At 37.2% G+C, this 27485-nt stretch overlaps 1 protein-coding gene across 1 annotated transcript; it reads left to right on the plus strand.

The window, feature by feature from the left end:
• Positions 1-32: 32 nt before the first annotated feature.
• Positions 33-23911, plus strand: LOC139313676 (sodium-dependent neutral amino acid transporter B(0)AT1-like). Its single transcript, XM_070939105.1, has 12 exons — positions 33-234; positions 8028-8168; positions 9856-9993; positions 12143-12324; positions 14184-14294; positions 15980-16092; positions 17396-17524; positions 17853-18009; positions 19293-19497; positions 20070-20229; positions 20921-21083; positions 23699-23911. The coding sequence occupies exons 1-12, from the start codon at positions 33-35 to the stop codon at positions 23909-23911; spliced, it is 1914 nt and encodes a 637-aa protein (XP_070795206.1).
• The last annotated feature ends 3574 nt before the right edge of the window (positions 23912-27485 follow it).

Below are 27485 nucleotides of genomic sequence, written 5' to 3' on the forward strand. Positions count from 1 at the left end.
GTGGCAGGTTTGTGTAGAAGAACGGTCCAGCCATGGTGAAACTTCAGCTGCCAAATCCTGGTCTGGATTTGAGAATACCTTCTCACAAGGAACTAGAAACAATAGAGGCCACAGAAGCAGACTCAAGACCCAAATGGGACAATAAAGCACAGTACATGCTCACCTGTATCGGGTTTTGTGTAGGCTTGGGCAATGTATGGCGCTTCCCCTATCTCTGCCAGAGCCATGGAGGAGGTATGTTTTTGATCCCTTCAATCCTCAAAATTAACATTGATTTGATGGAAACTAAATACATTTTTGACCATGTATCACTGTGTCTATCACAACTGCAATGATGATGATGATGATGATGATGATGATGATGATGATGATGATGCCAGAGTTTAAGAGGACTTGTTATCCTGTTTCTTGGGAGATTGAGAGATGTAGTTGTAGGAGTTCTCTGAAACTGGCTTTTCATTTGCACCCATCTCATTACCTAACTGTGAGATATCTTCATTGCTATGATCTTGGAGAAGAAAGAGAGAGAAGCAAAATATGGTTTTGTACCATTTTATTTACTGAGAATGAAGTCTGCTAAATTCACTGCATGGGGTTTTATCAGTGACTTTTAACATACAAAGATCCATTCTAGGAATTCTTAGAAAATCAAGAAAGTCAGCCATAACTTTCTTCCAGTTTCTCTCTCTTTCTTCCCCCTCTTTCATTCATGTCTATAAACAGGCAGAAATGTTATTTTGTGACTTGCAAACATGAGAAAATAAAAATTGCTCTGTGAAATTTGTAATCAAGAAGTTATTCATTTTCATCAACAATTGTAGACTATCCCTCTGACATAACATCTTTATTGCATCAAACTACCGGTATGTAATGCTAGAAAGCTTTTATGATCAGTTCCAATATCTTGGGATGAGAGATAACTTTTGATATAATCACTTTATAATATTATTTATAATATTTTAAGACCAATAAATTGAACAAATGAATCTCCTTCTGTACTTCATGAAAAACATTAATAGTGTATCCATATGCTGGAATATTTCTGCTCATTGTGCTTGCTTCATATTTCTTGCCTTTTCAAATCCATTAGTGCTTGGCCAGCTGTTGTACCCTTTCTTTCCATCTGTTTGCAGTTCAATATAACGAAGTTGAATATAGTTTACAGATGGCTCCATAACTACAAATTATTACTATCCCCAACAGTGTCAAAGCCCAGTTGATATAGTGTTTAAAAGCATTGGGCTAGAAACTGAGAGACCATGAATTCTAGTCTTATCTAAGACATGAAGCCAGACAGATCACTTTCTGCCAGTCACTCTTTTTTAGCTCCCAGAAGAAGGCAGTGGCAAGCCACTTCTAAAAAATAGTGCCAAGTAAAATGTAGGAGCTTGTCCATGTAGTCACCAGTAGTCAAGATAACATGAAGGCAGGGAGAACAGCAACCACTGTCTATGGAATGAGATCTTTTCTTTGAAGAAAACAACAGGAGGATGTTAGACTTCTTTCAGATGGCAAACATACCTGTTCTAATAAATTTAGGGGGTATATGTGCTAATCTTAATAATAAATGCACTTTGATTTTTGCAGTCAACATTTTTAATGTGTTTTTGTAATTTTTGTTCTGTTTGGTTTTCAAATTTTGTTCCATCTGAGTACTGAGAAAGGTGGTGAAGTATAAATCAAATAAGTAAGTAAAATATTTGCAAACAAATTAGTACTGATATCAATATAACATGAGTTTTGAGCATTTATTAACATTGAAACTGAATGCTCACTGTTTTGCTTCAATATTATTTTCTGTTTCCAGAGATGGAAAGAATTCTCCTTGCCACTCGTCTCTTCCTTTTTCTTGCTAGATTGGCAAGATATAGATCAGTGGGCTTTCCCAGTTCAACAGGGGACAGAAATCGGATGCCAATTTCAGTCTTTCCGGTAGCTGGCACAGTTTCATGGGAATCACCGTGGGTGTGGCTTAAACCATATAGTTTGGAAAAATTTAGGGTGGGGTGGGGTGGTAGAAAAAGAACCTTGGCAGTAACTTAGCTTTCATTTGATAACTTAACAAAACATCTGAAGCTTTTAAGATTGATTTCGTACAAGTATTTGCTTGCTTTGGTTATGCATATAGAAATTGGCTGCTCCATCATTGAACCAATACGCTCTTATTTCAAACTGTGACCTAGCATTTTGAAAGCTTTCATTCAGGATATCAAGGCATTTTATTTTATTTATTTATTTATTTATGGTTTGCAGTCAGATAAAATTAATGGAATATTTAAAGCGAATTTATGCTATAATTTCTATTTTGAAAAAAATCAGTTCAGAGTAGTTCTGATCAACCTGACATTTGAAGATACAAATAGCCTGAGTTTCCAGGATCTTCATTCGGTGGACTTTGTATGCAGCAGACAACGTTTACTGTGGACTTCATGCCCATTGTGAGCAATTGATATAATTTACAACATTTGCATCATTTTATGTTGCTTGTATAATTGTACTTTTATATCAGTTATATCAATTAACCTCATGCACATTATATATAGGACATTTGTACAGTGCAAATTATCAACAAAAAGCCCATAAACGTTTTCCAGAATTTTGTAAAAATATTTCTTATTTTAACACTGTTCAAACAAGTTAACTTTATATCCCTTTCTTTTGTTTCTAACCATCTTGACCTTTAATTCATCAAGTTCTGTCGTTGGATTGAATCTCCATTCAAACTTACTTTCTCACATCTCAAACATTTCTTCAAGGCTTTAGAAATCTCTTGTAAATCCAGTGATAAATCCTTGCCCAGGTCATTTTTTACCTCTTGGTTTATCATTTGTATTTCTACTCTGGCTGCTGTCTCTGTTTTATAATCCAAAATTCTTCATTTTCTTATATTTTTACATCAGCTGCAATTTATTTAACCTTTCATTTTTGTTGGTCTTTAACTTTTTCCATTTGTTTCCTTTCCTGCCTTTTAGAATTGAGTTTCTAAAGAAATATGGAGTCTTCTTCAAGAAATATATTAATTTGTGCAGAAATTATTGTTGTCAATTTAACTATAAGCATCTCTCTCAAATCTTTAAAAAACCATCTACAGTGTCATAACTTTATCTATCATTTTATAAATTACACTGCTCCTCTTTTGGTTCAAGAATAAACAACACTTCCTTCCTCCCTCCCTCCCTCCCTCCCTCCCTCCCTCCTTCCCTCCTTTCCTTCCTTCCTTCCTTCCTTCCTTCCTTCCTACCTACCTACCTACCTACCTACCTACCTACCGGAAACTGTAGTCATCTCTATTGTCCCATTTCTATAATCACAAAGTCTGAAATTTCTTTCTTTGTTATTTTCAAATTTCAAGGCATCATCTCTTTTTTAATAGATTAAACAGTTTATATTGTTTTGTTTATTTAGTTATTTGAAAAGTTTTAGCAAAAGTCCTAATATTTCAAATTTGTCTGGTTTTAACTCATTTAAAACTTTCTTAAACTCAATTTGTATTTATTGATTTGTCATTTATTTTATATTCTTTGAATTATTTAAATTGTTGGTTATTTTGTCCTCTATTTGGGGTGAAGTTTTACTCACCAGGTAGTTTTTCAAACTAATTGCTTAGGAGACCTCTTTTAACGTTTAAATAATTAGAAATGCAAATGTATTTAGGAAGTGAGTTTAGACATATCCACTGTCCTTGAAGGTTGTTCCACAGGTCAGAATTTGATAGCTTTCCTTGGGTCCCAGGGCTCAGACCCAGGAATCAACCACTGTCTTGTGGTCTTCTTGTGAGGAACAACCATCTGAAGCAAAATTGGGCAATCTCTTATCCTCTCCTTGTCTACCTAGAGAGGTTCTGTTGGACCAGCTCCATTTTTGGTTTGTTGGTCTTAGCCACATCATTGTCTCCACTGCTTTGGAGATGTCTTAGCTTAGCATTCCCCCATCCAACAGTCTTGGCCTTTAATTGCCATCAACTAAGCTAAATACTATCTCCAATGATTTTTTTTTCTGTCAGAAATTAAAAGTAGCATTTTTTGCCTTTTGCCAGCTCAAGTGGTGCTATTTGATTTGCCTGCTGTGCTTCATTTCATTGCAGACAAACACATCCCTTAGTTGCTAGATAGTATCTGTTGTTACAGAAATGCTTGGTCCTTCTAATCACTGTCTTCCGCAGACATTTTTAAATGATGTTACACTTCCCTGACAGTACAGTTAAAAAAAGCTGTTTTCTTAAAAAGGCATTTATTTTTTAAAAAATCTCACAGGTAGAATTGATGAGAATTCGGCTTTCTATCTCAAGTGACCCCAAAAAATTGGTAAAACTGGGAAGCTTCATTTCTTTTCACTGGTCCAAGGAGGATAAAGAAATAGGGGAGTCTATCAATTTAGGAGAAGTGAGACACCAAAACATCAGACCACTGTGATCAACATGGAGAAAAGGACTGAAAAGGAAAGTGGAGAGACTGAGAATGGTTATTTCTCGGCCTTCACTGTAGCTGCTCTGCAGCATTGCATTTCATTGTACTAAGAGTAGAGATGAATTCAGAATACATTCTAACTGAAAAATCAATTTTTAAAGATGTTTAGACCTGACTTAGTAATATTAGTTCTATTATTTTGGTGGAGGATTTAAAACATTTTTTTGTAGACCTCTAAACATGGAATTATTGTCCTCGGGCAGATAAAGTGTGGTCTTAAGCTTCAGGAAATTGATCACTGCTTCCTTATTGGTGTGATATAAAAAGTAGGTATAAAGCCTGTATTAAACACCACTTTTGGAGATTGGCATAATTATTGACCACTGGCTAAAATGATTGAGAAAATGATGATATTTCAGAAGGACTCTGGTTTTATTGAACCATTTCTACTGGGCTTTTAACTGGGATTGAAAACAGTTTGATAAATTATCTATTAAATAATGGAAAGTATGATTATATTAATTTACTTTACTATTCAGAAAGTTTCAGTACCATGACCTCGATACCTTTCAAGAGTGTTTGCTAGGATTCTGCCTTGGTGACATATTCTGGAATAGTTTCATCTTTCCTGTTGGTCTGTTTCTAGTAAGGGTGATTGAGAGAAAAATATTTGATCCCTCTGCCATTTACCACAGAGATCCATCTTGTTTGAATTATAGATGAAATTAGTAATATAAATGACATCCTGCTCTATTGCCTCTAGTGTCAAAGTTTATGGCTTTAAGGACTGATGCATGAATATGTACTCCCAAAATAATGTAAGTGCACTGTTTGGGAATACTTTTTGATCTCAAGTTGTTCCTGGATTCCTTGATGGCAATTGGGGCAAAGATATGCTTGTGCAACTATAACTACTGTGCCATATATGTTTGATCCTGGGCTGATTGGATATCATAACATTTGTTTACACCTTAGCCTTTATTGTTATACAATTTACCTGGAGATACTTTCTTGAAAAGTGTTTGGAAGCTTCTTTCCAATCCTCTGCTCAGGCAGTTTTCCTGCCTGAGCAGGGGGTTAAACTAGAAGACCTCCAAAGTCCCTTCCAAGGCTTCTATTCTATTCTATTCTATTCTATTCTATTCTATTCTATTCTATTCTATTCTATTCTATTCTATTCTATTCTATTCAGGGGTGGGTTCTACTTATCTACTACCGGTTTGCGCAGAAGTGTTTTGATGATGTCAGGGTCAGTGGGCAGAGCCTCCCGCCGGTTTTACTACCGGTTCTATAGAACCAGTGCGAACCGGGGACAACCCACCATTGATTCTATTCCACTCCACTCCACTCCACTCCACTCCACTCCATTCCATTCTTCAACCTTACAAAATGGGGGAGTTAAGTTGCTCACCAGGACAAGAGATTATATTAATCACCATATTAAAAGATCACACTAATGGCAGTTGTTGGTTTTTTGCGCACAAGTTAAGGTGATGGTGACATTACCTTTTAAAACACTAAAAAGATCTCACTACTCTTGGAATATCCTATCCTTTATTAATCTTTTTAGCCATTCAAATATACAAGATAATTTCTTCTAACACTTCCCTGCTTTTAGAGCCCTATTTATTGAACACGTTAGGGAGCACTTTCCCCTATACCATCTGGACTTCATAATTGTTAAGTATTTTAATACCATTTAAATTATTGTTGTGTATTTTAGATGTTGTTTTTGTATGCCTTACGTGTTCATATGAGTAGAAAGGCAGGAGATCAATCAAATGAAATATACTGAATAAATACTAAATAGAAGGTCTTGGGGGTTATTTATATCGTATTTCAGATATTGATGTAGGGACTTAACAAAATAACCTCAATACCCTAAAGGTGATAACTCTGAGATGCAGGTACAACTTGGTCTTATTATTTATTGTCAACCAATTTAACTTCAGTTCTCCGTTTTCTTTCTTCCAAGTTTACCCTATATCAACTAGTTTTATTTCATTCATTTTTACTTTCCCCAAATTGTTTGTTACCCAGATTTTCTATAGAGAACTGAAACAGAAGAAATTCAAAAACAATGCTGAAGAGATACAGTATAATAAAAAGAGGGAGGGCCAGGAAAGGGATGACTGGAAAGGTGAAATAAGTATTCATTGACCTATAATGTTTGATGTTTCTTTTGGTTTTGCCTTTATTTGATAAAATTATTTGAGTTTATCTTCTTTTCTGATATAATATGGTTTCTTTTAAAACAGAAACTTCATCTTTATTTTGATATGATACTGTGCAGTCCTGTGGATTAGATTCTGAAACTGAATTCAAATTCTAAATTAAAAAATGTGAAAGTACAAATGCTTTACCATTGGGAAATCATTAAGATAGCCATTCAATCTTGGAAACAGATTGGATTTAAATGCGATGCAGATAGATACTGTATTCATGCTCCCACATAAAGCATCTCTCCCGAAATAACTCCCATGGCATAGTTCTGATAATTAATAGGATCAGAACAGAGATGGTAAATTAATTTTACCCTTTTCTCTTACCTTAGCTTGAAGAAAAAAAAAATCAAAGCTAATATTTATTTTGCAGGAAAAAAAAATCCATGACAAATGTCATTTTCCTTTGACATTACTAAACAAGATGTTTTCTGGTTAATAGTGCCACTGTGAAGATGAATTAGTAAGCAAGCAGGCACCTTAATCATGAAGCTTTGGAATTATTCTATCATCCAAATAGAGCCATAGCTGCAAACCATAATGTGTAGGTCACAATTATGGCGGCATAGTACTGAGTGTCACCAAGTTCAACTAAAATTTTAAAAAACCAAACAGTTCCTCGAATCACCAAATGGATTTATCCAATGTTCTTGAATGAGAATTTGAGGAATATCAAGGCAAATAATTAAAACAGACATCATATCAAATATATTTTTGGAGGTGGGTGATCAGGAGACATTCCAACGAAGGCTGTATAACATTCTATCTTGACAGTAAAGAATATGTGCATGTTCACTGACATCATGGATCACTCTTCTCCCATTTGCTATATATTTTATAGGACAAGTATACTTGAGAAGAACATATATTCCTTGAGCATAAAGTTGGCTGGAAAAGATAAGATGTGTTCTTCAACCTAATGCATTGCTGAATTTCAGTTCCTACCCTCCCTGCCCCATTCATCTGAAAGGCATTAGATTCAGAAAGAGAAGGAAAACAGGAACAGCTCTCTGGGGGATGCATACTCTACTAAAAAAAGAAGAGAAAAGCAAAAGTCATGTCCTTTTTCTTATGTTTCCCAATCCCACTGACCTATTTCTTGCCTTTTTTTCCTGATTTGTTTCACAGCATATTGAAGTCTTCAGGAGGAATTGAAGGATCCTTTGATTATTACAGTCATGATTGTAGTAGGCTGCATGCATAGATAATGCATCAAATGCTCTTCTAAAGTACCATAGTGATATAGTTTCTTTCAAACTAGAGAAGATTCAGAATAGAATTCACCAGAATTCTGTTTTTCTGCCTCTTTCATTGTCTCTCATGATCAATAAATCCACTCCTGTGCCCATTTTAGGCCAGTTTTATACAAAACAGACTCACTTTGATTGTAATTCCACAGGAGCTTTCATGATCCCTTTCCTCATCTTGCTTGTCCTGGAAGGCATCCCTTTGCTCCATCTTGAATTTGCCATTGGACAGAGACTCAGAAAAGGTAGTGTGGGAGTCTGGAGTTCTATACATCCAACCCTGAAGGGAGTAGGTAAGTTTTGAAAATAATTTGATCCACCAAGTAACAAAGATCTTTTAATCCACTCCAGGGATGGGCTTCAAAAATTTTAGCAAGGGGTTCTCTGCCTGGTTGCTGGGTGGGTGTGGCCATGGTGGGCATGGCCTAGTCGGTCTCCTGCATCACGGGGGGGGGAGTTGCCCTTCCTGGGCTCTGGAGGGCAAAAATTGCCTCCCCAGGCTCCGGAGGCCCTCTGGAGGCCTTTCTGAACTTCTGGTAGGCCCGTTTTTCACCCTCCCTGAGCCTCCGTGTGTGCCCTGCACTTACCTGCATTCAAAATGGGCCGCGTGGGGAATCCTGGGCAGGGTGGGGCAAGGTGAGCAGGGACAGCCAGGAGTGGAATTTGGGAGTTCTCCAAACTGCACAGAATCTTAGTTAGAGGTTTTCCCGAACCTCTGCGAACCCCCAGCAGCCCACCCCTGATCCACTCTTGATATCTAAGCGTCATGGGTGCACCAACTGAAAGGATAGGTGAACTAGAAACTTTAATTGAAACAAGAAAATGAACATTAGAAGAATAATGTTATCAATACAGGATTGGCGAAATACTCAAGGAGAAAAGCTAATCAAACTTATATTGTATTTCAAATGTTATATGTGAGTATGCTTAGTCATCTCTGTATTTTTTCTTGCATGTCAAGGATGAGATATCCTCATCTGTTAAACATTTCCCCAATGTATCTGTTTTTTGTTACTGCACAACGTCCACAGGGTAAAATAGTAATGAAGTTTCCATGACTGTAGATATTATAATTACTGATCTGTTTTTCAAAATAATGGTTTTGACATGGGAAATCATGGATGGAGGAGCAGGTTAAATTATTATAGTTTGGAAAATTATTTTCTATAGTTAATGTACAAAATATTTATTTTTATCTTTGTGGTAAACACTATGTATAATCCTCTTAATTTACAGCAACAGTGCTTTTCTAGCTATTTGAAATATTACATTTCAATTTCAATTTTAACAAAAAAGACGGTTGCTAAATTATAACACCATGATAAATAACATTAAAAAATAACCTGATAGCATTAAAAGTAGAATCTAATCTAAAATTTCCAGGTCATTCACTGAACTGTTTTTATCCTGATTAGCAATGGACAATAAATAAACAAGGGCTTATCACCAACCAGTAATAGTTTTTTTAAATGTTCTCTGGAAATAAATCCACCTAAAATGTTGAATTAAAATAGTTGTATATTTTCCATTTCCAGCAGCTGCTCCATGCTTTTGGCATCGCTAAAATACAGAAAGTGAATATTCAAAGAAAATGCAGTTTTTGATGGGCTAAATTAAACTGCAGTTCCATTTACAGCCTATTGCTGTATTAGTATTCCAATATAATTATTCTGAGACTGCAGCCTGTTTTATGCAATCCAATGAAACATTAGGAAAAACAATTCCATGGAGTCAGTTTTAGAGCACTAAAACCTGTAAACCTGATTACAATGGTGGAAAATATGCTGCATCTTTATTACCCTGCAAACCCATCAAACGACTCGTGTCTCAGCCTCTTTCTATATAGTATAAATTATTTACTAATCAATTCTATGCAAGGAATGGGGCCAAAACGAAACATTCACACAGATTTCTCACAGGTCTTGTTTTTTAAATTGTACTGAATAAGCTCTGCTTAAAGTTTTTCCTCTCTTCCTATAGGAATAGCAGCAATGTTTGTCTCCTTTCTTGTGGGATTATACTATAATACGATTATTGCCTGGGTGATGTGGTATTTCTTCAACTCCTTTCAAGACCCACTGCCCTGGAGCGAATGTCCACTTAATGACAGCAGAACAGGTACAGGCTGTGAATGAAATGCTTACACCAGATGACAATCCATCACGAGCAGGCTTCTCTGGGGAAATAATAATAGGAGAAAATATAATGTATATTTTGTTTCCCCCTCCCCTCCCATAACATTCAAGACTTTTGACCAAATCTGCTGGATTGGTTATACTATCCTATGAAAGACTTGCTATTATAAGTAAAAGTAATCATTCTATTGCTGAATCCTTAGCATGATGGTAATTAAATCTGGACTTTAGTATGTGTCTCGTCTGACACAATGAATAAAGGGACGGATGAATATTGATGCCTACTTAGTATGTATTGGTAATATTTGGGGTAGTGGTTGAAGTTTCTGAAAAATAACTATTATATATGTTCTGAAAGGCATTGCCTTTTTGCAACATAACCCTGAATATATCGACCAAAATCTTTCTGATAAATTTCTACCTGATCTACACTAAGTTGCCGCCTTGCATTTTCAAAGGAAAACTTCAGGAAGAGGCAAGTGATTGATTGCTATAGCACTGTGTTTTTTATAGTTACATAGATAGCGTAATTGAAGGATTATAGCAGTTATCTAAATAAGCTTAGATATTTTTAAAGCACTGACATTGTGCAATTGACAGTACATAGTACATAGTCCTACCAGAGTTATGCCTTTGAAAAGCATTCTGAAAAAAGAGAAAATGGGATTTTCAAGTCTCTTCAAGTGCTTTATTACATCAATTCATATTTGTACATTAACAGCACCATATAAGTCATTTTGTCATTGCCTTCCTTCCTTCTTAATTTTCTATTAAATACTATTCAAAATATGTTGCTCATAGAATGCCCACTCCTTTGAAATATTGATTAATAAGTTAATAACAAACTGGCTAATTCTATTTTTAATATAACTGGTTTAAAATATAACAGTGCAGAAACTTACAAGGCTTGTGCAATATAACAGGAAAGTTACCATCTATGTAAGAGAGAAATATAATTTTCAGATGCTGTCTGACCTCATCTAAAACCACATTTCCCAGCCCCAGCAACTTTAAACTGTATGGACTTCAGCTAAATCCATGTGGTTTAAAGGTGCTGAGGCTCAAAAACACTGAGCCTCATTGAAGCACTGAACCATACAGAAGATACGATTACTTCAATCCATGTAAATATAGATTAATTGAAAGTCACATGATTTGAATAAAGTAATCTGCATAAATGCTTTGACAGCTTTAAAAAAAATCCAAAGTAGCATTCCAGTGTGCATCCCCTTCCATTTCTAAGGGGACACTACAAACATTATTAGCATTATTGAGAATATATTTCAATTGAATACATCCAAAAAACATTGCAGCCAGAAAATGACCGCATGGCATGGTAATTCCCAAATTCTGCCACTATGTAGAAGGTGGCATTTTCCAATTGATAGGAATTAAATACCACCAAATTTCTTCACTCAGGCCATGGTTCAACCAGTGCCATCTAAGACATTGTGCTATCCGAAGTAGACTCAAATAGACTTTGGTGAAAGCTAGAACTTATAGTACTTTACAGGTACTAGACTGCTTCATTGTTCAAACAATATGTTCTGTCTTTATCACAATATTCCTTCATGAAGCAGTTTTTTTATTCTGTCTTCTTCAGTTGAGGGCGAGGCTTAAGAAGGCCACATTAAATGAGTTATATAAAAAATGCAAGGATGATTTTGGTCATTATTTTACAAGATCATAAAATCATGCACATATGTTTTGGAACATAAATGTAAAATGCTCTTCTATGTGCTATAACTTCTTTTTCATAACAGCAAACATCATCTGAAATTATCTGCTAAAGGCAATACATCACCAATATTTTCCTATTCTTAGGCCTTCTTATGTTTTGGAAGACCTTCAGGTCAGGTATAATTTTAGCAAATTGAGTTGAATACTGGCTCTTGAAATGTATGGATTCTCTAATATTTTAAGTACAAAAAAGTAAATGCTTTTCTTTTAAAACTTATGCAGTTGACTTTGTTTAAATTATGAATTGCTCAATAGTCTACAACCCTAATTTTAAATTCAGCTCATCTTAAAATATCTGAATTTATGACTGTTTTCTTTCTTTGCCAATATATGCTGCTGCTTTTAAAAAAAGAAAATCTGGCACAGGTCATTAAATGTCTTCCTGTTTTCAGATGTCGTAGAGGAATGTGCAAAGAGCTCTCCAGTCGATTATTTTTGGTACAGGGAGACCTTAAACATCACCAGTTCTATCGAAGATTCTGGAAGTGTACAATGGTGGCTTTTGCTCTGCTTGATTTGTGCCTGGGCAGTGTTGTATGTGTGCACAATCAGGGGCATTGAAACAACTGGAAAGGTACCTCAATCTTTTTTGCTTAGAGGGGAAAATGCTCTTTATATTTGTGGTTCTTTCTATTGCAAATTATTCCAGAACATCCTTTTTGAGAAAAATCGTATCAAGTAGTCCCTTCACAGCCATTTTCTAGCAGCTTGAGTTTAGAAATTGGAGAACAGCCTAGTTTCAATAGTGGGTGGGAGAGCAATTATTGGAGAAAAATAAGTAGGAAGGGCAAGATGTTCTCCTTGCTGCCTGCCAGATCTCCACTACACATTTTCCCAGTCTCAGCATTCCCTTACCACATAATGTCCAGTTGTGCTCTTAATAAAGACCTGAACATCATAGCACGGGAGCAGCAAACTGCAGAGAAATTGCAGATAATGCTGTGTCAGTGAGCTATTTTGTATATTTATTTATTTATTTATTTATTTATTTATTTATTTATTAGTTCAATTTATATGCCGCCCTCCTCCGAAGACTCAGGGCGGCTTACAATGCACTTATAGCAATAGCCTTCATTCTTTTGTATATACCTGCTTATTAGGGCTTTTGCCCCCCCCATAAGCAGTGTTTCTATAAAGTCAGCTTATTGCCCCAACAATCCGGGTCCTCAATTTACCTACCTCGGAAGGATGGAAGGCTGAGTCAACCTTGAGCCTGGTGAGATTTGAACTCACATTAATTGTAGGCAGCTGACAGCTAAGTGCTACATAACAGCACTTAATCCGCTGCACCACCAAGGCTCTTGATGCATATGATGTTACTTCAGAAAAAAAGTCATTTATGGGGGAGTTGCTTCTATGTCCCGCCTTCCATGATAACTTCTACATAAGTGGGAGAGAAGAAGTTGCTGCTAGACACAATTCCTTTCTTATGTGACCTTATTTACATGATTCTTGTTTTTCATGGTATCTACAAGATGTGAGCCAAACTAGGCAAAGTAGCCACCCCCCACCGCAGAAGTATATTTTATAAATCTGCATTTTGAGAATGACCTGGTTTAAGGACAACCCGTAGTTAAGAACGGAGCCTCCTGTAGTAAAAATAGTGTTAAACACATAATGATTCAAGTTAAATACACAACAGTTCAAATTCATTACACCTGAAAATGCTACTAGTGTATAAATATTTATATACTATTTATACACTATTATACAATGGTACTGTTCTACCTTACACACAGTTTTGACTTAAGGATAGACCTTGAGATTGGAACTCACTCTTAAACTTGGGACTATCTGTAATATGTATGAAATACATTCCTCACTAGATGTTATTGGGAAAAATATTTTCTACACATTTCCATGTATTTTCTTCACTTCAAATTTGAAATATAAAATTTGCAAATATGCCATACTTTCAGATTTAATAGGCATTCTGTCTTAATGGAGATACTATTGCCTTAATGGAGATTCTATTCTATACCTTGCCCATCATTGCTCTGTAGTATTGTTTGTAGTGTTATTGAAGTATTCCACAATACAACTTTATGAAGAAGATTAGACTGTAGGATAGTGGCTCATAGTGACCAAAGGTATATTTCATGTCATAAATCGTTATAAACTAAAGCCAGTTTCTAAAATATTAAACTGAAATAGCAAAGGAAAATAATTCAGCCGAATGATCGAGATGATTATTCTGCAATTATCCAAAAGCAAGTAACCAATTCAAAACCATTCCAACATGTCCAAAAATAGGCCTAAGTATTTAAAGTCTATCAGGACAGAATCATGAGAAGGGTGGTTCTAGAGCTATTGTGAGCACCATTGAAAAGACCACATCTCTTGTATCTTGCAACCTGAAATTATTGGTAAGCCTGCGGACAGTATTTTGTGATTTAGATATTACAATACTTAGTTGTACATATTCTTCCTCAGGCAGTATATGTGACCTCAACCCTTCCATATGTTGTCCTGACCATTTTCCTGATCCGTGGCTTGACTCTGAAAGGAGCTACCAGTGGTATTGTTTTTCTGTTTACACCAGATGTAAGTATTAATTATTTTTGTATTTCAAGAAAATAAAAAGTGTTAGTAAGTTAACATCAAAAGAGCTGTGATAATTCCAATTCTAATACAATTTGCACTGTTTTTCTTATTATTATCAGTCCTTTAAATAAGAGAAATGTTGTAGGTCAATGTTCCCTGGCTTAATGTATTACTGGGACATTTGCATGTTGAAGGAACATCTTTCCTCACTTATGAAGACAGGAGCTTCATCTGTGCAGCTTTTGCTTTGGCAAACTTCAGGCAATTTTTATAAAAGGCAGTTCAGAATTGGAATGCTTTTTCAGTTGACCTAAGAAAATTAATGGATGGAATGTGGTTAATTATTTTGTGATGCTAAGCCTAGCCTGTCTTTCTATGTCAAGTTGCACAGAAATTACAAACAAAAAACCCCACATTATTTTGAACGCTGCAAGAAATCCTATACATGTAATTCATACAATTTCTGAGGTTTTTTTCTAAGTTCTAATAGGAAATAACCATCTGTTGGAATGTGCATGCTGTTATTATTTTATTCTCTCTCTCTCTCCCTCCCTCTCTCTCTCTCTCTCATACACACACACACACACACACACACACACACACACACACACACACACACGTGAATGTGTGAGAAAGAATCAGGATTGTACAAATGCCAACATTTCACACTGCCAAAACTTACATTTCAATAGTACGTCAAAGGAACTTTTAAAAAGGGTTGACAGCAGACTGTCTCCTAGAGAGGGTTGTAAGAGGCGTTGCACGACCCTCCCGAGCTCTGTTTTTGCTGGCAGAGGCATCACAGGCCAGTCCTTCGCTGTTTCCAGAGTGGCCCTGTGGGCCAGATTTAAGCACCTTGTGGGCCCAATCTGGCCCGGGAGCCTTGAGTTTGACACCTCTGCTTTAAACCGTCCTCCTTCTATAAAATAATCTAGGGCTCTAATTTCAGTGTTGCCTCTTCAAGTGATGCTTTCATTGCCAGATAAATCCTGCAACCCTCAGGAATTACTTAATTATGGCCCATCCCTTCATACTATGTCCATCTGCTACAAATGCATGTTAAATCAAAAAATGGAATATGTTTCCAGGAAAGTATTTGCACAGAAATGAAATTATTGGTAAGGTCTAGTATTTGGGGTTTCTAATAATGTCCGTATGTTTATATAAACCCAAAAAAGATGGCAGCTTAGTAGAAATAAACACAACTTGCATATAATTAGTTCAAATTCTGCCATATCTAGCTTTAAAAAAGGGAGGAGAATTAAAGACCTGGGAAAGGCCCTTTTCTCTATCCCTGGAGGACACATTGACAGAAATGGGTGGGAATGGTCAGCAGGCTCATTTTTAAAGGGAAAGTTTATATTGACAAACTTTGGCTTAACCAACTGTGTTTACTGATGCCGGAATGCTTTCCTTTGCCTGTCTGTCCAAACTATGCTGCTTATCCGATATCTACGGGTCATAGATAGATTGGTACCCAACAATCATTTGCTTTTTGATCTTGAGCCATGCTCTAGATAGAATAAGATAGTCCCAATGGTGGGGTGGAGGGCAAGAGATTCCACAAATTCTTGTAAATGAATACATTACATGCTCAAAGGCACCATTTCTATACAATATACTTTTCTCTACAGATGTCCTGTGGCTTAAGTTTTAAAACTGTTTTCCTTCTTCTTTTTCCTCAGGTGGCTGAATTAGCTAACCCTGTCACCTGGCTAGATGCTGGAGCCCAAGTGTTCTATTCTTTTTCTCTTGCCTTTGGTGGCCTCATCTCATTCTCCAGTTATAATTCAGTCCAGTAAGTTGCTATCATGCAAAAAAGGGACTAATACTTTTTTTTTTAATAACATACATTGAGGATGGCTTAGGGATATAATTTGAAAGGATATTTTTGATGAGACAAACAAACAAGGTTCCCAGTCTTATTAATCACAAGAATCTAAGAAACTATGTCTGTTGACCCAAACCAAGAAATTATTTAGAACAGCCTAGAGTTTCCAAGTGGCTGTTTAGAAGAAATCCCAAAGAGTAGGAGAGCCCAATAATGTTCTCCTGTAGAGGTTCTTTAGCAACTGGGATTTGAGACTTCTTGCTCCTGATCCTGATACATATATGCTCCTTTATTACTTTATTTACACATATTTACCAAATCCTTTTTTTAAAGCTATCCATATTTGATATTATTGTTTTCTCCTCTAGTAGCAAATTCTACCCTTTTCATGGATAAAAGCAAATGGGAAGAACTCAGAGAGCTTTTGTTTTGTTCTGCCTTTCTTTCATGACTATTCCACCTGCCCTTGAGTTTAATCCCAAATCTATATGACTTCTTCTTGACCCAGCCCTCAGCTTTGCATAAACTTTTTTATATTTTTATATATATTTTTTGGCTTTAAAAAAATTAGTTCTTATTCTGGTAAAGTGATCCATTTATCAATTCTTTCAATAGACTGGCTCTGCTGGTTGGCTTGGAGCTCCAAAGAGGAGCTTCATGTTGGAGGTGGCTTATAGATTAATATCAGATGGCACCTCCCTCCACTCTATTCTTTCCCGTCTCATCTTTTAATCTGTATTTTGTATTTTGTATTTTACATTTTGTGTCTTAAAGTTTTGAAACGTTCTATTCATATAGTTTTATTTTTTAATATTGTAAACTGTCCAGAGTTACCCTGTGGTAAAATGGGTGACCAATAAATTATAGACAGACGATAGATAAATAGATAGATAGATAGATAGATAGATAGATAGATAGATAGATAAATAAATAGATAAATGATAGATAGAGATAGATAGATAGATAGATAGATCGATAGATGATAGATAGATAGATAGATAGATAGATAGATAGATAGATAGATAGATAGATAGATGATAGATAAATAGATAGATAGATGATAGAGAGAGAGAGAGAGAGAGAGAGAGAGAGAGAGAGATAGATAGATAGATAGATGATAGATAAATAGATGATAGATAAATAGATGATAGATAGATAGATAGATAGATAGATAGATAGATAGATAGGTAGATAGATAGATAGATAGATGCATACTAACACTTGGAAACTATTATGAAAAGTCAGCTGCCTTCCTTGTTTTTGTTTATAGCAATAATTGTGAAAAGGATGCTGTGATCATTTCTGTGATAAATGGCTTCACATCCATTTATGCAGCCACAGTCATATATTCAATCATTGGATTCAGAGCAACAGAAAGATATGATGATTGCTACAGCAGGTAAATTGTGCTTATTTCCTAGTTAATATGTTACTGCTGATTGAAAGAGGGTTGTTAGTCTAACATAACCACCAACTACAGCAACAATTAACAATACAAGTGGTCTGGAATGTTGAAATTGGGGAGGGCTGTCTCTAGTTGTGGGCATCGAAACTTTAAAAATATAGTTCATTGTTCATATTTATTGATTGATTAGACCAAATTGGAACTTTTACCTTCAATCTTGCCCAGTGTCATAAGAGCAATGGCAACTGTGATTATTTGTTTCACTGTGATCCAGATTATAACAGTGAAATTTTTTTGGTCTATTTTCTTTTATCTTTTGCAGAAATATCTTCACTTTGATAAATGCATTTGATTTGCCCGATGGTAACATAACCGAGAACAATTTTCTAGAGATACAAGAATTGTATAACAAGACAAAGCCAGAAATCTTTTCAACCCTGAAATTTGAAACCTGTGACTTGAACGCATTTTTAACTGATGTAAGATGATAATATAGGACTTTATATTATCACTATACTGTATATAGGAATAAATGTATAAATATATATATATTTGCTGGGTTAGAACAATATGAAGAAATGTCACTTAAAACATTCAATTCGCTCCCATAGAGAGGGGCTCCTCTGGGTGCTATCGGCCAAGCAATGTCGGCTGGCGACCCCCAGGGGGAGAGCCTTCTCTGTGGGGGCTCCTGCCCTCTGGAAGGAAATGGCCCCCAAGATGCGGAGGATTCCCGACTTACACACCTTCTGCCGGGCCCTCAAGACACTTTTATTCCAACAAGCGGAGCTGGCCTAATTTTTAAATTTTTAATCGTTAACTCTTAATTTTTAAATGTCCAAAACGGGTAGTTTTATTTTAATTAGATATGGGCCAAATTATTTAATATTTCTTAAATTGTTTTTTAAATTTTATATCTGTGTGTTTTATTCTGGCTGTACACCGCCCTGAGTCCTTCTGGGAGAAGGGCGGTATATAAATTAAATTAATAAAATAAATAAACTGCTTTTTAAAAAATTGATTGAATGAATGAGAACTTTATGATTTTTAAACATAATTTATTGGTTATTTTTTAATCTACTTATGCTTAGAATTTTCAGACATATTTTTCCCAATTCTTTCTTACTCACCAATTTTGCAATAGGTAATTTAAATGTTGCCCCTGTAAACTGCATTTTGCATGGTTAATGCTAATTTAGATAATGCAGACCATGATCCAAATGGGCCTTGTGTGTTCTAAAGATAGAAAGAAAGGATTTAGGTCAAAATAATAAACAAAGCAAACTGGTTTTTCATTTTAGCCAACCTTTGTTAAATGGGGATTAGACTTGAATTAACAAGATTAATAGCAATTTCCATCTACTGTCCAGCTGTGTAAAAAAGATAGAATATTTTTATGCAATGAAGAACATAGGAAGAGCCATGCTGGAGTAGAATGATAACATCTCATATTTTTATTTATACTTCAAGACAAGTCTCCACTGCCAAATCATTTATAACCTAGATAGAACAATGGGAAAGCTAGGTAGGGAAAGAACTAAGCCAGTAAAATAATGAAGTAGACAAAACAATTAGGATGATAATGTTTGTTTGTTTTAACTATTTACAATCCTCTTTGCATCCAGAGGAAGAAAATTATGTAGATTTAAATATCGACTAATTTAATATAGATATAGCACACTAATAAATATATTTGAAAATGAGTACTGTAGTAGCCTAAGGTTTTATATATCTTCTTTCCCTGATTTGAAATCTTATGTAGGGAGTAGAAGGAACTGGTTTAGCATTTATTGTCTTCACTGAAGCCATCACCAAAATGCCCATTTCTCCACTCTGGTCAATCCTCTTCTTTATCATGCTGTTCTGTTTGGGTTTATCATCTATGTTTGGGAATATGGAAGGTGTGCTGGTACCTCTGCAAGATCTCAGAGTTATACCTAAAAAATGGCCTAAAGAAGTTGTTACAGGTAAGTTGAAAATGGTTATATAACTGGGGATGGGGTTGATAATTTGCCCTGGTTGCAACCTGGGGTAGATTGCAGGTCTATGAACACTTTTAAAGAGCTATGAAGTTTAGCTTCAATATGAATAATTAATCATGGTTTTAAAGAGAAGATGGTAATTGCACAGTCAGTTTGATACTTGCTCAGAAACTTAATACAGCAGTAGATTGAGAAAAGAGAAATCAAATAAATTAGCTGTTGAATGCCGCTGACAGATGATGTTGAAATTGTTTCTTTATAGCAATGAATAGTTCACTTTTGCATATTAACTCTTTTGAGATGGATCTTTCTGTCTAAAGGGGTAAAATTCAGAAAGCAGCAACCTTTCAATTTGATGACTGTTCCTTGGTTTTGTGCCTACTCCTAGGGACAAGGGGCTGGGTTTGAAGAGGCGCCTGGATTAGGAAATAATGTGGTTCAACAATGATTAAAAGGACTTGTTCTATGTGCCTATCCCCTTGCTTGAAACATGGAGTGAAATTCATATATTGACAGAATGTCTTAATCCTTCTGCTTTTTTGTTTATTTGTTTACAGGCCTGATTTGTTTGGGATCTTTCTTGATTGCCATTATTTTTGTGCTGAGATCTGGTAACTATTGGTTGGCTCTTTTTGATAGCTTTGCTGGATCCATTCCCTTGTTGATAATAGCCTTTTGTGAGATGTTTTCAGTTGTCTACATATATGGGATAGACAGGTAAGATATAGATGCAAAAAAGCCATATAAAGCATCTTTTTGTTAGGCAATCAATAATTGGGAAGTATCATGATAAGCTTAAGCAAGTCACCTTTCCCCCATCCTTAAAAAAAAGAGAAAATCGGTGATTAAAAAAATTAAGAGAATTTATGTGCATTACTTTTAACCTTTAAAAAGTAAATAAATATTGATCTCTAGTTATTCTAGGCAGAGTACTCCAGAAACTACCAATGTACGTTGTACTGTTTAATGTGGGGTTTTATTTATAACCTTTATGCTTGGGGTTAAATTTCCATAGATAGAATTTGGTTTCTGAATAGTAGTAACCCCACCTGTCCCTTTAAGTTTCCTTTTAGTTAGGACCTGAATATATCTGTTATTATATCTGCAAATTTTTATCATTTCTTAACCCAAGAGATTAGAAAGGTTTCCAACTTCTCAAAATGAGCTGAGAACTGCCCTCGACTAAGGGCTGAATATACAGATACATACAGCACTAGATTTTGCTACAGTCACTGAGCATCATCTGAATGTGTAAACAGTTTCTGTTGAAAATCGCTGCACTTTGTGTGACATGAACAGGTTCTTTTATGGTGATGGCCCATTAACACATGCTAGGTATCAATTAACTAGACTTCATGGGCAACTTGGCTGTCAGACTCATAATTTTCCTTTCTCTTTTCATTACCAGATTTAATGATGACATTAAGTTCATGATTGGGCACAAACCCAATATTTTCTGGCAAGCCACCTGGAGGTTTATTAGCCCCATCATCATGTTAATTATCTTCCTCTTTTACTTTGTGGTGAAAGTTAGTGAAAATTTGGAATACATCACCTGGGACCCTAGTTATGTAAGTATATGTGTATAAGGAAACATGCTCCAAATTGCATCTGATATCAAAAGCTTGTCATTTTTCATGTTTTACTATTTGCTGGAGATTTCTGCAAAGAAAAATAAGCAAAAGAAATGTTTATCCCCAGGAACATGAATTAACTGTTTTAATGTGACTAGTTGCTAGCTGGAAGCAAACGTTTGATGCTTGTACTTTTATTGAAACATGTCTGCATTGCAAGAAAACTCAGTTGTCTTTGTGGGACATCTTAGAAGCATTACAAGAAAGTTTCAAAAAATTGTATGTAGAAATATATGTAACAATAGTTTTGGGAGAAGTTAAAAAATGGAAGAAATGGGAAAAAAAATCTTTTCTCAATTATAAGGTGTTGGTTATCACCCTTAAAGCGCTCCATGGCATAGGACCTAGTTATCTTTGAGACCGCCTGCTGCTACCGAAGGCCTCCCATCGACCTGTGCGCTCCCATAGAGAGGGCCTCCTCGGGGTGCCATCAGCCAAACAATGTAGGCTGGTGACCCCCAGGGGGAGGGCCTTCTCTGTGGGGGCACCTACCCTCTGGAATCAGCTGCCCCCAGAGATAAAGAGAATCCAAGACCTCGGTGCCTTCCGCTGTGCCCTTAAAACCTTCTTTTTCCAGCAAGCCGGGCTGGCCTAACACTTTTTAAATGTTTTAATTGGTTTGTTACTGTTTTTAATTATGGGGCCAAATTTATATATATCTTTTAATGGTATTTTAATATTTGTACTCTATGTTTTTATGTGGCTGTACACCGCCCTGAGTCCTTAGGGAGAAGGCAGTATACAAATTCACAAACAAACAAACAAACAAACAAACAAACAAACAAACAAACAAATGTGACTTGCATGCAAAAGGTCCCAGGTTCAATATTTGGTTTCCTCAATCAAAAGTTTGTGGGAAAAGAACCTTTTCTAAAACCTTAGAATTTTGTTGCCAGCCAGCCAACCAGCCAATAACTTAGCAGGATAGACTAAAGCACAGGTCTCTGCCTGTGGCTGATCCAAATTGACGAATAATTGAGAACAGTTTGAGAAATTTGTATGTATATTTTTAATAGTACTAGTGGTGAAATTCCAGGTTTTTACTACTCTGCTAGATGGTTTTTGTGATATAGACATGTCTTCTCAACCAAGGATCAGCAAATTAACAAAAATATATTCCTCCATAAAACTGTACTTAGTCATACTTGGATGTTTGTTTGATATTTGTATTTCTTTCTGTTCATTGTTTGGCAATGGAGAGAGTAATATAATGTTTCATGTATGAAAGAATAAACTCAGCATAGGACAACTAATCCATTCTGCTTGGGTAATGATTCAGAGGGGCAAAATATAACCCTTGCAGAGATCATTGAGAAAATACAAGAGCTGAAATGTTTACCTTGATCATACTTGATGGATATAAAAAATTCTCTTAAAAGTCAATTTCACATTAATTTCTGTGCAACAGCTGTTCCCCAGCTCAAGATGCAATCATCTGTTTGACCTAAAAAGAATAAATATATGTGTAAAAACTAATTCTTAATTCAATAATCATGTGCCTCCAAGCTTCAAACTTCAATTATAGGCATCCCAATGTTCAGGCTGAGTGAATATTAGATCCATGACTACAGATAATGTCTATGGGCCCTGGAGAAGTTTGTTTGCACTATGCCTGATATGTTGTTGTCTATATTTATTCCCTCCTGCACTGTATGTGAAACTTGACTCAAGATTTTTTCAAAAAGTTTTGAAGATTTTGTTATTAATTCTCTTTCTTTGGTTTAAAAAAGAGATCCTTCTGGTAGTCATTGAAGTTTTTAATGTTTGGACAATGGGGTCATGTTGTTGTTAGTTGCAAAGACCCAACGTTCCTCCAGGTCTTCCTATCCTCTTCCAGCCTTGACTATACGCACTTTTGTCAGAAAAGTGATGTCTCTGCTTTTTAGTATGCCATCTAGATTTGCCATAGCTTTCCTCCCCAGGAGCAAGCGTCTTTTAATTTCTTGGTTGCAGTCCCCATCTGCGGTAATCTTGGAGCTCAGGAAAATAAAATCTGTCACTACCTCCATTTCTTCCCCATCTATTTGCCAGGAATTGAGAGGGCTGGATGCCATGATCTTAGTTTTTGTAATGTTGAGTTTCAAGCCAACTTTTGCACTCTCCTTCTTCACCCGCATCAAGAGGCTCTTTAGTTCCTCTTCACTTTCTGCCATTAGAGTGGTATCATCTGCATATCTGAGGTTGTTGATATTTCTCCTGGCAATCTTAATTCCACCCAAGATGGACAGGTCATAACAGAGAGCTCTGACAAAATGTGATCCATTGGAGAAGGAAATGGCAACCCACTCCAGTATCTTTGCCATGAAAACCCCATGGACAGTACCAAAATAGGGTCATAGTGTGCTTTCAAGTTTCCAAGGAATAGTAAACTATTCCCAGTTCTTGAAATGTACTGTGTGGGTATGTTGTATTCTGCTATATTCAATAATAACATAAGGAATTCTTGCCAAGGAATACATTGTTTATTCAGTGTTTCTAATGTGAATGTATCTAAGATTCTTAATTCTCTGTCTCCCAATTACTTATCTTTTTCTCTTTCTTTTTATCACTAGGAGAACTTCCCAAAATCAAACTCAGTGGGTTATCCTGACTGGATTTATGTCATCATAGTGATCCTTGCAGGAGTGCCTAGCTTGGTTATCCCAGGCTATGCCCTATACAAAGCTCTCCGAAATCATTTCAAGGGAGAAGATCCTGGACCGCGAGATTTGGTCAATGCCATATCAGAAATATCAATAAACGGGGAGCTGAAGAATACAGCATAGCTATCCCCAAAGATTTGGTGTGCAAAGACTTTCAGTGAGAGGTGGTAAAATGTAGATGTTTCCCTGCTTCGATCAGAGTTGTTCCAGAGCCTAAATGGGAACTGATGTATTTTCATTCTAACAGCATTTTCGGCATTAGAAAATGGTTCATACAGATGTCAAAGATGTACTGTTTTCTCTCCCTCTGACCACCACCTTGTAGCACAGATACAACCAGTTTTATGTTTAAATAATATATTATTAAAGAAATTATACTTGCACAAGAAAGTTATTTATTTATTTATTTATTTATTTATTTATTATGCCACCCATCTCCCCTACAAGGTGATTCCTGGCATCTTACAAATGATAGAAACAAGTGAAAAATAGTTAAAATATGAACAGATTAAAACAAACCAACATTAAAATATTATTAAAAACTGCACTAAAAACACACCAAGAGACTGATGGGATGGTGATGAGGTTTTCTTACAGGATCCAATCTGGGTTGACACATTCTGTCAGACATATTCTGGTAGAGAGAAGTTCCCTGAGGATGGGCTCCACCACAAGTCCAAAAGCTCAGAAAACTACACCTCTGGTCCCAGTGACCAACCCAGATTGGATCCTGCAACATTATAAACATATATATTTGCCTTCATTCACAATGAGATCTGCTTATGCTGTCAGCCACCTCCAGCAGTGAGTGGACCCCTCAGGGCTCCAGGCCAACCAACCAGAAAAGCCAGATTTTGATACCTTCTGGAAGGCCAAAAGGGAGGGGCAGCTGTCACCTCTGGTGGTAGAATGTTCCACGGGGATGGAGCCACAGCAGAAAAGGTTCTTCTTCTTGATCCTGCTTGCTTCAATTCCTTAGCAGACGGGATGCATAGCAGACCTCTTCTGCTGGCACAAGAAGAGCAGGCTTGTCTCATTGATAAGAGATGGCTCTTCTGATTACCATGAGCTCATGCCATGTAGGGTTTTAAAGGTAATATACAATACCATGAATTGGATCAGGAAGCAAATTGGCAGCCAATTCAGCTTGTACAATAACGGTGTTATAGGTGCAGTCCTAGGACCTTCCAGAACTGTAAGCACTGCTGCATTCTCTACCAGCTGAAACTTTCAAATACTCTTCAAGGGTAGCCTCGTGTAGAGTGCATTGCAGAAATACAGCTGAGAGATGACTAAGGAATGAATGACCATGTTCAAGGCCTCAGGATCCAGGTAAGGGCACAAAGTTGTGCAAATGCCCTTGTAGCCATGACTGCCACCTGCTCTTCCAGCAGGAGTCATAAGTTCAGAAGGACTTCTCAGTTTGCGCACCAAATTTGTCTGGGTTACTGCAACCCCATCCAGAGTTAATGATGATAAACCACTGGATCCAGAGGTCCCTTGTAGCCCTAGCCACTCCACCTTGCCTATGTTCAACTGAAGACTGTTGTCTCCCATCCAGACACTATACAGCCTCCAGGCACTGAGAAAGGGCAGTCACAGCATCGCTTGGATCACCAGGGATGGAGATGTAGGCTACTATTCAGCATATTGATGATATCTCATCCCATGGTGTTGGATGATCTCACCCAATGGTTTCATGTAGATATTAAAAAAGAGCGGAGAAAGTACTAAGCCCTGTGGCATCCACCAAGTGGTGGATGAGGACTGGACCCCTTGTTCCCTATTAATATCAATTGGGACTGGCCAATCAATGGTTTATTCTTTAAAAAAAAAGTTGTGAAAAATTCAGGAACGGTTTTGTGTATTTCAGCTGCAAAAACTGCTGAACAAAGTCTAGTTCAAGATGTGCCCAAAGTAAGCAAATGCAAATAAACCTTTAGGGTCTGTGGAGGTAGCCTTCTCTTCGCCATGCCTGTGTTTGAATTGCTTGTGTCTCTATGCTAACCATAATTTCTTTGACTTCCATGAGTTGGAACGATAATTTTGATTAGATTTGGAAGCTATTATTCAAAAACCTTTGTTCCCATTTTAATATGGAATAAGATTATGACATCACACTTTTGATATTCTGCAAGATTATCCACATTTATGTTGTTTTTTCTGCAACAGAACTACCTTAAGTTATTCCTGCTGTCAGCATCTCACCACTGGCATAGAGAGGAGAGAGATAAGCCCTGAACTTTTGCCTGCTAAATCCCTTTGAAGGCCGGTCGTCGTGGAAATAAGGAGGGGGGAGACATTCCTGTGAAATGACGAGACAAGAAGTCAGTGGAGTGACTTGGAAGATAGCCAAGGAGAAGCAGATAATTGGGGATCGGAAAGGGAGGGATTGGGGGGCAAAAGGTCAGTCTTGTCCGCATCGAGTCATGATCCGGTTGCTGTGCTCAATTAAAGAGAAGATTTCCTTAAAGATTGGCAGTTTGGAAATTCATTTATTATGAGATAGCATCGAAGTCTGACAGACGGACAAGACTCACAACTTTCCAAGCCAAACTGGCAAACCTCCAGCCCTTCAGCTCCCTACCAGATGTTTGGATGGAGTGGCGGCAAGGTTCCGAAGCCATGGCAGAAAGCCAGCTCTCTACTGAAAGTCTGCTTCAAGTTGCTGTAAACCAGCCCACCCTCTCTACTCCAGCCAGCTTGGATGCGACGGGGTCACCCCCTCCCCCAGCAAAGCTGCAACCCCCCCTTCCCCGCCCCCCACTGCCACAGAATTACCAAGGACAGACGATCGTGCTCCAGCCCAAGAGGAGAAAAAATGATGAACCTTGGTGGACTTTGCCAAAATCTGCAGAAGCTGAATTCCCCTTTCCAGACGCTAAAGGTAAGGGGAAGCCCCTGAGTGAATTGGGAAGGGCGGAATGGTTATGGGATTGGCAGAAGGCCAGACAGCAGAAAACTTCAAAGCTTGAAAGCCCCATGGAGGAGTTAAAGCAAGATTTTGAACATGCTGTCAGCCTGGAAGAGGGTCCATCCTGCAGGCCCAAAGATAGAAGGAGGCCAGCTGACCCTGTTGAACTAAGACACCATAGACGGGGACCCAGCTCCTCCCCTCCCACACCAGAAGGAGAGAAAGTCCCAGTGTGCATCCATGGGTTCCTCCTCTGCCCAGCAAGCATACCAGCCCACGCAAGGCATCACCCCCCCGCCCCCGAATGAGAGATGAGGAAGAAACCCAACGACACCCTAGACAGGCACACAGAGCCCCACTATGGGAGGAGGGGCCACCAAGGGCGGAGCCACCCCGATTCAGAGGGAAATTCGATGGGGATCCAGGCCAGGTAGCGCAGTTCCTCGACACAGCTGAAGTCTATATCGAATGCTATGGGCACCTTTACCCATTCCCCAGAGCCCTAGTCAATGCCATTACAGAAGGGCTGGAGGGAGAAGCAAAGACTTGGTCATCAGCCCTCTACAAGAATAGAGCCCCCCAACTGCAAGACACAGATGATTTCTTGCAACTACTGCGGGCGAGTTTCGAGGAAGCAGGGGAGGATCCATATGTGGAAGACGAACTCAGAAGCCTAATGCAGAGAGGAAAGCCCATCAGGGAGCACATTCGTGAGTTCCGAAGAGTCGTGGGCACCTTGCCTCGCCTACCAGAGCAACTGCTAGTGTATTTTTTCAGAACAAG

The sequence above is a fragment of the Pituophis catenifer genome, unplaced genomic scaffold, assembly GCF_029215685.1.
Source record: "Pituophis catenifer annectens isolate HBS135680 unplaced genomic scaffold, rPitCat1.0.hap2 SCAF_3, whole genome shotgun sequence".
Taxonomy (NCBI): domain Eukaryota; kingdom Metazoa; phylum Chordata; class Lepidosauria; order Squamata; family Colubridae; genus Pituophis; species Pituophis catenifer.

Excerpts from the sequence above, each read along its gene's own strand:
- LOC139313676 (XM_070939105.1), top strand. The coding sequence starts at position 33 with ATGGTGAAACTTCAGCTGCCAAATCCTGGTCTGGATTTGAGAATACCT. Across the intron at positions 12,325-14,183 it reads GCATTGAAACAACTGGAAAG|GCAGTATATGTGACCTCAAC; the intron begins GTACCTCAATCT and ends ATTCTTCCTCAG. Across the intron at positions 21,084-23,698 it reads TCACCTGGGACCCTAGTTAT|GAGAACTTCCCAAAATCAAA; the intron begins GTAAGTATATGT and ends TTTTATCACTAG.